The sequence below is a fragment of the Podarcis gaigeae genome (assembly GCF_964106915.1).
Source record: "Podarcis gaigeae genome assembly, chromosome: 9".
In the NCBI taxonomy this organism is placed as follows: Eukaryota; Metazoa; Chordata; class Lepidosauria; order Squamata; family Lacertidae; genus Podarcis; species Podarcis gaigeae.
The window spans coordinates 78,453,742-78,465,970 of record NC_139685.1 but is presented as its reverse complement, the minus strand read 5'-3'; the positions used below and the strand labels follow the sequence as shown (position 1 = coordinate 78,465,970).

The following is a 12,229-nucleotide window of genomic DNA, read 5'->3' as shown; positions in this document are numbered from 1 at the left end:
ACCCAGCACCAGCTGCTCAAGCGTTTTCTTAGTTTCTGTGCAGAACTGAAACTTCGTAAGAAGATGGCCATGCGAACGAGGCATGAAGATCCCTGGAGAGTTGCCTCTACGCTCTGCATATTCCTCGAGGACAGTCATTGCTCAGGGATCAGCCTCCAAGTGTGGGCTTAACGGCACCATCAAGCTCTTTGGTCAGTATTGGACCGCGTCCTCAGTAGAACGCAACCTCCAAAAACTCCAGACTGAGAAATCACAGGCAGGGCCGGACCACAAATGAAGCGGACTGAGGCAGCCTCCTCAGGCGCTGGAATCCCGCAAAAGCACCCCACCTGCTCCTACTGAACACTCGCAAGATCTCGCCACAGCCCCAGCATCTTCTCACTTCTCCTGTGGCAAAGAGGTGCCCCACAGAGATGCAAGAAGAGACTGTGGCTTCTGGATTCCAGGGAGATCTCACAGACCTCTTGGGATATCTCACTAGAACCTGCAGACACGCAATTCCATAAAGCGAGTCCTTGGTGTAGCAGCAGCAAAGCCTCCTCATTTCATCTCAGGCGGAGAAATGGGACACACCACCCCTGATTGCAGGGCACACTCAGAATGTCCATTTTAGCTGCCAACTGCCCTGTTCTAAATGCTCCCTGGGTTGATGCTGTTAAGGCTGCATAAGAGAAGCCTGCTGGATGAGGCCAGTGTCCCGTCTAGTCCAGCATCCTGTTCTCACAGTAGCCAACAAGATACCTATAGGATTCCAGCAAAAGAGCCCTCTGCTCTTTTGCAGATTTCACATCCAAGAGGCAAGGTCAGGATCTCAGCCTGCTTGTCTGACCAAAATGCAAACTGTATGTAGGGCATGAACAACATTTCCTGCAGCCCGAGGCAGTGAACAATGGCAAACTAAAAGAAATTCAGCAATAACGCTCTTCTAGGCTGCATCAACAGAAGTACAGGGTCCAGATCAAGGGGAGTCCTAGTCTCACTCTATTCTGCCTTAGCTGGACCACACCTGCAATAATGTGTCCAATTCTGGGCACCAGATATAGACAAGCTGGAGGATGTGCAGAGGAGGGCAGCCAAGATGATCAAGGGTCTGGAAACCAAGCCATATGAGGAAAGGTTGAAGGAGCTGGCCATGTTTAGCCTGGACAAGAGGAGACAATGAGAAGATCCGAGAGCCATCTCCAAATATATCAAGGGCCAGTTTTAAAATGCTTTCCAGTCTTTTGGCAAAGTATAAAAATCATGGGTTCTTATTTAGAAGTAACGCTAAGGTAGGACAATGTATATTGCTCTGTGTGATTAATAATACGTATGGTTAGCACTATTAAGTATGAACAAAAAATAAAGTTGGGTATCATGAAGGCAGAACTGTATGGGGAAGTTTTTAATGTTTGATGGTTTATTATGTTTTTATATTTGTTGGAAGCCGCCCAGAATGGCAACCAAGTCAGATGGATGGGATACAAATAATAAAATTGTTGTTGTTGTTGTTGTTAAATAATAATAATAATAATAATAATAATAATTATTATTATTATTAGTCAGAGATAGGTCTCGGATCTGGATCAGTTGAAGACAGCTGTATAAGGTGGCCAAGACTAAAGAGGCAAGACACAAAGTGTGGGATTTAAGGAGGGTCACTTTATTAACTACAGCAGAGTAACTTACAAACTGCAGGCAGGAAAGGAGGAGACGCGTGGGCAGAAGTCTCTCCTGAGACTCCAAATCCTGTCGTGAATGGCTAAGCCTACTTTGCAGGGAGGAAGGTGGTCTCCATTGCTCTCCTCTCCCCCCACCGCACCCCTTAAGGTGAGCTCTGGCTGACTCAGGCAAGTGACACAGGTCAACCTCAAGAGAGATCCCTTTCCCGCCCCACAGGGGGACCTGTGGCTCCCCCTGGAGCCGCTTAGCAACCTGAAAAGTGATTTGGGGTACTTGCCGATTTTGCCAACTTCTCCCCTTTCGCAGGAGGATAAAGCTTGGCTTAGTCCATGTTCCCCCACCGCTGCCGAATATGTGCTTTTATTTCTCTGTGGAGGTTAGAGAGGAAAACATCGTTCCCAGCAGGAGACAAGGAAATCCCATCCTTTCTGTAAAGTTCGTTCCTACTGGGATCAATTTGGGGGTGAGATATCATTCCGCCCCCTGTTGCAAACAGCGCCATTTTCACTTCTTTATTAATATATTGCCGCTTTTGGCGCAATCGCTTCATGAACGGTTTAGTGCATGAGGCACTCCTGGGCAAGATGTTGGACCACAGGATAAGGATCCCCGGCCACGTTTGCCTAAATCCCTCCAAATCCGCTACCACTTGAGAAACTATATCCTCACTCTTCATAAACCTCAATTCATAGTCGTCCAAGTGCAGAACCACAATGTCCAGCTTCTGCCAGACCACCCTGTCCTGGAAGATTGTGTGCAACAGATGACTCCACCTGCAACTCTTCCTGCCCAACCACTGAACAAAGGCCATGTGGCTCAGACCCAAGTCAGTTCCCAGACAGGAGTGTATCGCTCTACGTCTGGCCTGAAGAACTGTACGGTGGCCTGCGATGAGGATTTGGACACGCTTGCCTCCATCCCAGCCATCTGTCAACAAAAAATATCATCAGTAAATTGCAACTCCGGACAGTTTTCTTTCCCCCGGCTTTTCAGATGTCTATCGGTGCTTGGTAAGATGCTAAACATGACCTGTTTATGTTTTGTATGCCTCTCAAAGGTGTCTCCAGGTGTACTGCAGTTGGGGCCACCGTAATCCTAAATGAACAGGCCCAAAGTACCTCCAACACACCCAGCAGCAGCTGCTCAAGTGTTTTCTTAGTTTCTGTCCAGAACTGAAACTTGGTAAGAAGATGGCCATGCGAACGAGGTATGAAGATCCCTGGAGAGTTGCCCCTATGCTCTGCATATTCCTCGAAGACAGTCATTGCTCAGAGATCAGCCTCCAAGCGTGGGCTTAATTGCATCATCAAGCTCTTCAGTCAGGATTGAACCGCGTCCTCAGTAGAACCCCAAACTCCAAGAACACCAGACTGAGAAATCACAGGCAGGGCCGGACCACACATGAAGCGGACTGAGGCAGCCTCCTCAAGCACTGGAATCCCACAAAGGCACCCCACCTGCTCCTACTGAACACTCGCAAGATCTTGCCACGGCCCCAGCGTCTCCTCACTTCTCCTGTGGCAAAGAAGTGCTCCACCAGAAAAGCAACGAAAAGCGGCTTTGGCTTCCGGATTCCAGGGAGATCTCACAGACCTCTTGGGATCTCTCGCTGGAACCTGGTAGTCACAGATGTGCAGTCTCAGAATGCACAGGAGTGGCAGTGACAAAGCCTCCCCATTTCATGTAATAGTAACAATAATTTGTTATTCATACCCTGTCCATCTGACTAGGTTTCCCTAGCCGTTCTGGGAGGCTTCCAGCACACATAAAAATATAGTAAACCAACAAACTTTAAAAGCTTCCTTATACAGAACTGCCTTCAAATGCCTTCTAAAAACATATTGTTGTTTATCTCCTCGACATCTGGTGGGTGTTCCACAGAGCAGGCGCCACTATTGAGAAGGCCCCCGCCTGGTTCCCTGTAACCTCACTTCTCGCAGTGAGGGAACTGCCAGAAGGACCTTAGCGCTGGAGACACTCCTTCAGGTATACTGGGCTGAGGTTGTTTAGGGCTTTAAAGTTCAGCAAACACACTTTGTGCTTTGAAGTGTATTGGGAGCCAGTGTGAGTCTTTCAGGACCAGTGTTATATGGTCTTGGCGGCTGCTCCCAGTCACCAGTCTAGCTGCCGCATTCTGGATTAGTTGTAGTTTCTGAGTCACCCTCAAAGGTAGCCCCATGTAGAGCACATTGCAGTAGTCTAAGCGGGAGATAACCAGAGCATGCACCACTCTTGTGAGACAGGGCACAGGCAGAGAGGATCTCACATAGAACTAGCAGACAGCCACCCTGGACACAGAATTGATCTGCACCTCCATGGACAGCTGTGAGTCCAAAATGACACCCAGGCTGCGCACCTCATATCTGAGGGGCAGAGTTATCCCATTCAGGACCAGGGAGTCCCCCACAACTGCCCACCCTGTCCCCCCAAAACAATACTTCTGTCTTGTCAGGATTCAGCGTTAGCCACTATTCATCCTCCAACCCTCTCACACAGGACTTTCACTGCTTTCACTGGTTCTCATTTGAAGGAGAGGTAGAGCTGGGTATCATCGGCATACTGATGAACACCCAGCCCAAACCCCCTGATGATCTCTCCCAGCGGCTTCAAATAGATATTGAAAAGCATCGGGGAGAGGACGGAACCCTGAGGCACCCCACAAGTGAGCACCCAGGGATCCGAACATTCATCCCTCAACACTACTTTCTGGACATGGCCTAGGAGGAAGGAGAGGAACCACTGTATAACAGTGCCCCCAGCTCCCAGCCCCTCTAGATGGTCCAGAAGGATGTCATGGTCGATGGTGTCAAAGGCTGCTGAGAGATCCAGCATAACTAGGAAACAGCTCTCACCTTTGTTCCTAGGCTGCCGGAGATCATCGACCAGTGTGACCAAGGCAGTTTCATGCCTATGATGAGGTTTGAATCCCAACTGGAAGGGATCCAAATGGTCCGCATCTTCCAGGCGTGCAACCACCTGCTCAATCACCTTGCCCAAGAATGGAAGATTTGAGACTGGGTGATAGTTGGCCATGATGGCTGGGCTCAAAGATAGCTTTTTAAGAAGAGGTTTAATAACTGCTTCTTGAAGTGGGTATGGGAAGATTCCCACACAGAGGGAAGCATTCACCACCCCGCACAGCTCATCGCCCAGCCCTTCCCAGCTCTCTTTATGAGCCAGGATGGGCAAGGATCAAGGAGACAGGTGGTCAGTTTCACTTGTCTCCACATCCACAGATGTAACAGACTGGAATTGTTCCCATGTGACATGACTAGGCAGAGCTCTGGCACTCTCCCACCCCAACCCTGCCCCATTGTGGGGTCTACCTCCCTCCGAATCTCATTTTTACCTGCAAACAACTTTGTGAAGTCATCATAGGAGACCTTGCAGTCCGTGCTGGACTCAAGCTAGTGAAGGTGGATCTGTAAAACTCCAGACCACCTGGAAGAGTCTCCTGGAACTATTTTCTGCAGATGCAATAGAGGCAGTGAAGAAGGTCCTCTTTGCCATCGTTATCAAAACTTGGTAGGCTCAACATTGAGCTGCAACCCATGTTCAGTCTGATTCAGAGTGGGTTTTCTGCCACCGGCACTCTAGCCATCGTTTGATTGCCCTCAGCCCAGGGGAGAACCACGGGGTCATCCAGGCTCCATGCAATCGGGGTGAGCACTTCGGAACCAGACAAGTCAACAACCCTAGTTAACACCGCATTCCAACGAGCCACCAGTAAATCAGCTGAAAGGCCATCAACATGGGATAAAACATCCCCTACCACTCTCTGGAAACTATGTAGATCCATTCATTAAGTGGCTGTGGCAGACCATTCTAATCGGTCCCACTTCCCTATGCAGGGGATGGTAGCGGAGAAGTCTAGTTGCAACAGGAAGTGATCCGACATAGCACTTCTTTTGTTTCACTTTTAGTGTCAGATCACCCACATCCATAGAGGTGAACACCAGATCTAAGGCATGTCCGCCACTATGAGTTGGACCAAACTTATTCAGGTACAGCCCCATGAAGGCCATGCTTTCCAGAAAGTCCCAAGCAGTGCCGTGTAAGGTCATGTTGGCATGGATGTTAAACTCACCCAGGACCAAGATGGGTGGCTTCAGGAAAACATCCGACATGACCTGAAGCAGTGTGAGCAGGAAATCCTTGGTGCAGCGGGGAGGTTGGTACACCAATAGCAATCCTGTACTGCCCCTATTGCCCAACTTTAGAGAAGTGGGTCTTCCTAATAAGGACGCCCAATGAAAACAAAGGACTTCCTAAAAATCACTGCAACCCCCTCTCCCCACCAACAGGACCTGGGTTACTGTGCATAAGGGAAGCCTGGCAGACAAGCACCAGCAAGAACAGGCTCATATGGCTCGTCCAACCAAGTCTCTGTTACACATTCCAGTTCAAGTCCTCCATCCATGATCAAGTCATGGACGGCAGTGGTCTTCTGGATCATTGACCTGGCATTGCACAGCAGCACCTGAAGGTCATGTGGGACACCCTTGTTGATACCTGTAACCTTCTGGTCAGGACCAGACCCAGAGGCAGGGATAGTCTCCAAACAACAAGTAAACCTGCCCCCTCGGTAATGACATGGTCTGGTCCTAGCATAACTCCTCCTCCTGCCCATGATCACGGAAATCGGGTGTCCCAATAAATCCCCCCTCCCCCCGTAGAACCTGCCCAAGCCAACCCCATTGGCTAGGACTCACTCCTTGAACCTATCCCCTTAAAAACAGATTTCCTTATAAAAACCACAAAACAAACCTATTACTAGAAAATAACAAGAGAAACAATGCCACTTACGGAAATGATTCCCATAGATTACGCACTGAATAATGCAGCCTCATTTGGAGACACAGAGTGCTTCTCCATGATGGCTGGGAGGGACATTCCTTCTCCCATCCCACCATTTTCCTAAGCCTAAAGTCAGAGGAAACATTTGCAAGCACTTTGGCCTGAACCGGTAAATACAAGGAGACATCTTACCTCTTAACATTCCAACTAGTAGTCCTGTCGCCTAATATGCAAGTTGTACTCCTCAAGTTGCCCAACTATAGGTCATATATGTTACCACCCCTACCCTAATCTGAACATTGAAAACTGATGGAATCATATAAAAGTAGAGTTGGAAGGGACCCCCAAAGCCAACTAGTCCAACCCTGCAATGCAGGAATTTCAGATAAGCATCCATGACAGATGGCCATCCAACCTCTGATTAAAAACCTCCGAGGAAGGAGAGTCTACAACCTCCCAAAGGAGCAGCTCGCCCTGTCAGAAAGTTCTTCCTGATGTTGAGTCAGAATCTTTCTTCTAACTTGAAGCCACTGGTTCAGGCCCTACCCTGCAGAGAGGGGGTAAATAAGCTGGCTACATCTTCCATGTGGCAGCCCTTTAGGTATTTAGAGAAGGGTATCGTATCTCCTCTCAGCCTCCTCTTTTCCAAGCTAAAAATACCCAGTTTCTTCAACCGTTCCTCATAAGCATTAGGCTTCTAGACCTTTGATCATCTTGGTCACCTTTCTATGAACACTTTCCAGATTATCAATCATGTTTCTTAAACTGGGGTGCCCAGAACAGGACACAGTATTCCAGGCATGGTCTGAACAAGGCAGAATAGATGACTATTAATTCCCTGTATCTGGACACTAGACTTCTCTTGATGCAGCCTAGAATAGCATTAGCTAGTTTTGCTGCTGCAGCACACTGTTGAATTATGCTAAGCTTGTGGACCACCAAGACCCCTAGATCCTTTTCACATGTTTTACTGGCAAGCCAAGTATTTCCTGTCTTATATTTGTAAAGTTGGTTATTCCTGCCTAAGTGCAGAACCTGACAGTTGCCCGTATCAAAACTCATTTTGTTAGTTTGGACCCAGTTCTCCAATCTGTTAAGGTCATCTTGAATCCCAATTGTGCCTTCTGCAGCATTAGCTCCTCCTCCAGGGTTGGTGTCATCTGCCAATTCAATGAGCATCCCCATAATTCCATCATCCAAGTCATACATAAAGACGTTGAACAACAATGACCCAGGACAGAACCCTGTGGCACCCCACTTGTCACTTTTTTTCCAGGATGATAAGGAACCATTAATGGGCACTCTTTGGGTTCAGTCAGTCAACCATCTACCAACCCACCTAAAGGTAAAGTAAAAAAAGGTAAAGGACCCCTGGACAGTTAAGTCCACTCAAAGGTGACTATGGGGTGATCTTTGAATGAAGGGTGGCATACAAATTTAATAAATAAATTTCTATAAAACTTTTTCTATCTTCTCATTCATATTCCCTCTGATTTTATTCATTTGTTCTGCTTCCCTAAATATAGAGACCACCAATAATTAAATATAGATATTTAAAATATCTCTCTCTGTGTGTGTGTGTTTTCGTTTGCTTGCTTGCTTGCTTGCTTAAAAGTATCGCAATCTGCTTTTAGGTATTTCGGTAAGAAAGTGACGAATACATTTAATATAAAGAACAAATAAATCAAGAGAGGACAAACACATCCACAAACTCCCCTTTTCATATTTGCTCAATGGTGGCAGGCAATCAAGGATATCCAACTCGAGGCCTCCCCGTATGGAATACCTTTCATAACTGCATCCACCTTCTTACCTGACTGCACCCAATTGACTGTCGGTCTGGGCGACTGCAAAAAGTTCTCCTCACACATCTGGCTGCACCAGTAATGTCTCTTCAGTCAGCTCTGTCCCATCCTTTGGTACCTCCCCCTAAATTGGCTGTGGCAATGGCCAAATTTGCGTAACCCCTTCAACCCCACAACAGGAGCCCCGTGGTGAAACCCAACTCCAAGCCAGCCAGCCCCACCACTGTGAAGGTAGGTGCCAGATTCTCACCTGCAGATATCTCCGCTGGAAGATTCTGCTTCGGAGGTCTTGCATCTTCCTTCTGAAGCCATGGCACGGTGAACAAGGTCGAGGTGAACAAGTCCCCTTTACTACCTGAAGCCTCCGATCTTTCCACGCATGCTGCAATATCAAGCAAAGGTGGTTTAGTAGCCATTCTACTAGATTTGGAAGGTTTCTTACTCGCTCCCCACTCCGTGGCCTCCAGCGGACCTCATGTCTGGCCCTCTTTGGAAGAAGAATCCTGAGGCTGTTTGGTGGGCTGCTTTTGAGCTTGGCTTCCTTGCCTCCTGCTCCCTTCTCAAGATGCCATCACAATCCCTCTACTATGCAAGTAACTGCAGGAGGGGGCATACACAGATCCTACTCCAGCCCACAAACAAACTGGATAATTACGCATTAACGAGGCCTTTTGCATGAAGAGCAAGTGCCCTCTCTCACATTTTAGTTTTATGTCAGGGGTTTGTACGCAGGTGCCTAGCTGTTCCAAAAATTCCTACATTACAGCCGTGGCCCTAAACCTGGGTAGCTAATTTCTGGCACTCCAGAGGTTGCTGGACTTCAACTCCCAACAGCCCTGGCCAGCAAGGCTAAGAAGCGAGGATGATGGGAGTTGCAATTGAGCATCATCAGGGGAGGCCAGCTTAGCCAGCCAGCCACCCTCCCTGCCCAAATATCTTAGGTCACCGATAGTCAAGAAATCTGCTCCTTTCCTTTCAGAAAAGAACCCTTGCTGTCCCAAAATCTGTGCCACCTGAATTCAAGTCCCCACAGCAGCTGCATACAGATCTCCACAGCAGCCTGCTGGCTTCGCTGCGCCTTTTTGTTCATGATAAACCACATTAATACCATTTTAAAACTCCTGTCCAACCCCAATACTTTCTAAATTTTGTATCATAAAACTCCAAGACACATTGTCAAAGGCCTTCTCCGCATCAATAAACATTAACATTGCTTTACAATTTTTTCTTGTTTCTAACTTTTCCAAAATATCAACTCTATTCCTAATATTATCTTTCATATAGTTTTTGCCTATAGTTTTTGACATTAGCTCTATCTTGATCTTGTTTTCAAATAAGGGTTATATAAGCTTCCTTCCAGGTTTCGGGTGCTTTGACCCCTCGTATTACCTTATTGCAAACTTCTACCAATGACTGAATAAGCCAATCTTTCATAGTCTTATAGTATTTTGCTGACAATCCATCTGGTCCTGAGGCTTTGCCAAGTTGCATTGAATTTATTGCATTTTCGACATCCTGCCGTGTAATTAAACTATTTAGTAGGATCCTTTTACCTTTAGGAATCTTCTGCAAGCCATTAGTTTTAATAAACTGCTCTATTTTGACCTTGTCTTCTTTACCATTTTTATACATTTGTTTGTAATACTTCTGGAAACATCTTATCTCCACAGGGGTCTCCACAGACTTTCCTTCTGATACAGTATTTGTAATAGTACTTTATTTCTGTCTTTTTTTAACTGCCAAGCTATGAGTTTCTCACATTTATATGCAGATTCAAAATTCCTTTGTCTCATCAGTCTTAATTTCCATTCTATTTCTTGGTTTATAATCTGTGAATACTGGATCTGTAAGGCTTTAATTTTCTTTTGTATCTGCAAATTCGTTGGATTACTTCTAAGGTTCTTCTCTTTCTTTTAATTGGTCCAAAATTTTATCTTTCTTTTCATTTTGTATCTTTCTCTTAATTGAATTTTGTTGAATCAGGAATCCTCTCGTTACTGCTTTACTTGCATCTCAAATGACTCTTTTTTCCATTCCAAAAGTCATAGTCATCTCAAAATAGTCTTTTAGAGTCTTTTGGGCCTTATTATTTGCTCATTCCTCAACAAATCATCATTCATCCTCCATCTGAAAGATCCCTGTAAAAACAATTTCACTTCCATAAATACTGCATAGTGATCTGAACAGGTTTGGGGGCAAATTTCCATTTTTGTTACTCTGGGAACCAAGTCTCTGGATATCTATAAATAGTTGATTCTCGAAAATTATTGATTTGCATCTGGATAGAATGTGAAATCTTTTAAGTTGGATTTCTAATTCTTCGTATGTCTGACAAATCAAATTTATCTGTTATGTCAAACAATGTCTTAGGTAGTCTGCCAGCATTCAGTATTTTTTGTCTCTGAGTCCTGTCCATTAGTGTTGATGCAACTTCATTCAGATCTCTCATTAGAATTAATATATAATCCAAGGAGTCCAGAAGCTTTGTTTCCACATTCTTAAAAAATTCCACTTTGCCATCATTAGGTGCATAGATTCCCAATAGATGTTTTTTGCCTTGTGCAGTAATTTCTATTGCTATGTATCTTCCCTTCTCATCTTTTAAAATCAATTTTGGATTCCATTTTTCTTTAACATAAAACACCACTCCTCTTTTTTAAACTTTATCTGAGGAAATGAATTCTGGACCAAGTTTCTTATTCAAAAGAATTTTTCTGTGTTGTCTTTTGATGTGTGTTTCATGTAAACAAATTACATCCAAATTCTGCTTTGACAAAACATGATAAATCTGACTCCTTTTTTGTGGAGAGTTTAAAACATTGACATTCCAAGAGTAAATTCTCTTTTTTATATATAATAATTTTTATTAATTTTCAACACAAATATACAATTTTATCAAAATTTTCACAAATTATCAGTTTTTGGACTTGACTTCCTTCAGCTTCTCTGCCAATCATCCATATTACCCTCTCAATTACGCATTCCTTATATTTTAGCCATTAGTCTTCCTCCCACTTCTATTTCTTTTTTTAACAATACATCTTAGAATTCACAGTGCTTCTTGAAACAGCACTAGCGTTGTTTGCACATCACATATACTTTTCAGATAATCCGCAAATTTTCCCCAGTCTTCGATGAACTTTTGGTATTGAAGATATCTTGAAGATATCTAATTTTCCCAGTTAATTTGTCTGTCAATTTCATTCTCCATTCTTCTATTGTCGGTATTTCCTCTTGTTTCCATTTCTGGGCCAATAAAACTCTTGCTGTTGTAACTGTGTATTGGAAAAGTTTAAAGTCTTTCCTTCTTATTTCCTTCCCTGTAATCCCTAAAAGAAAAGCCTCTGGTTTCTATACAAATGTATATTTTAACATCTTTTTCAATTAATTATATATCATCTCCCAGAAACTTTTCACTTTCTTACAATCCCACCACAAATGGTAAAACGTTCCTTCTTTTTCCTTACATTTCCAACACTTATTACTTGTCTTATACATTTTCGCTAATTTTACTGGTGTGATGTACCATCTATAAAACATTTTCATAATATTTTCTTTTAACGCCGTACATGCAGTAAATTTTAAATTCTCCTTCCATAATTTCTCCCAATCATCAAATTGTATATTATAACCAAAATCTCTGGCCCATTGTATCATTACCGATTTAACTTCTTCATCTTTTGTATTCCATTCCAACAATATCTTATACATTTTTGACAGAATTTTACATTCATTATTTATTATTTCTGTTCGAAACTTTTGAGTCTTTTTCATCATAACCCCTTTCTTTAATATCTTTTTTAAACATTTCATTAACTTGAAAATAATGCAACCAATCATAAACATATTCTCTAACTTGTTCATATGGTTTTAATTTCCATTTTCCTCCTTCTTTAATTATCAGTTCACCATATGTAATCCATTTATCTCTCATGTTAATTTTCTTTACACTCATAACCTCTAAT

At 44.1% G+C, this 12,229-nt stretch overlaps 1 protein-coding gene and 1 long non-coding RNA gene across 25 annotated transcripts in view; one reads left to right on the top strand and one right to left on the bottom strand.

The window, feature by feature from the left end:
- The window catches only part of LOC310853040, a 484,331-nt gene that overhangs the window by 409,817 nt on the left and 62,285 nt on the right, over positions 1 to 12,229 (top strand). The gene's annotated exons all lie outside the window — the stretch shown is intronic.
- Positions 1 to 12,229, bottom strand: part of LOC310852984 (uncharacterized protein) — a 37,023-nt gene that overhangs the window by 10,298 nt on the left and 14,496 nt on the right. For 19 of the 24 annotated variants that reach the window (XM_083757066.1, XM_083757053.1, XM_083757063.1 and 16 more), the window contains one exon: positions 8,515 to 8,646. In XM_083757066.1, the coding sequence (XP_083613192.1) occupies positions 8,515 to 8,646 (132 nt within the window). Of the gene's footprint in view, positions 1 to 1,825; positions 2,590 to 8,087; positions 8,389 to 8,514; positions 8,647 to 12,229 lie in introns of those variants that run through there. The other 5 variants (XM_083757055.1, XM_083757056.1, XM_083757049.1 and 2 more) reach the window with 3 other exon arrangements.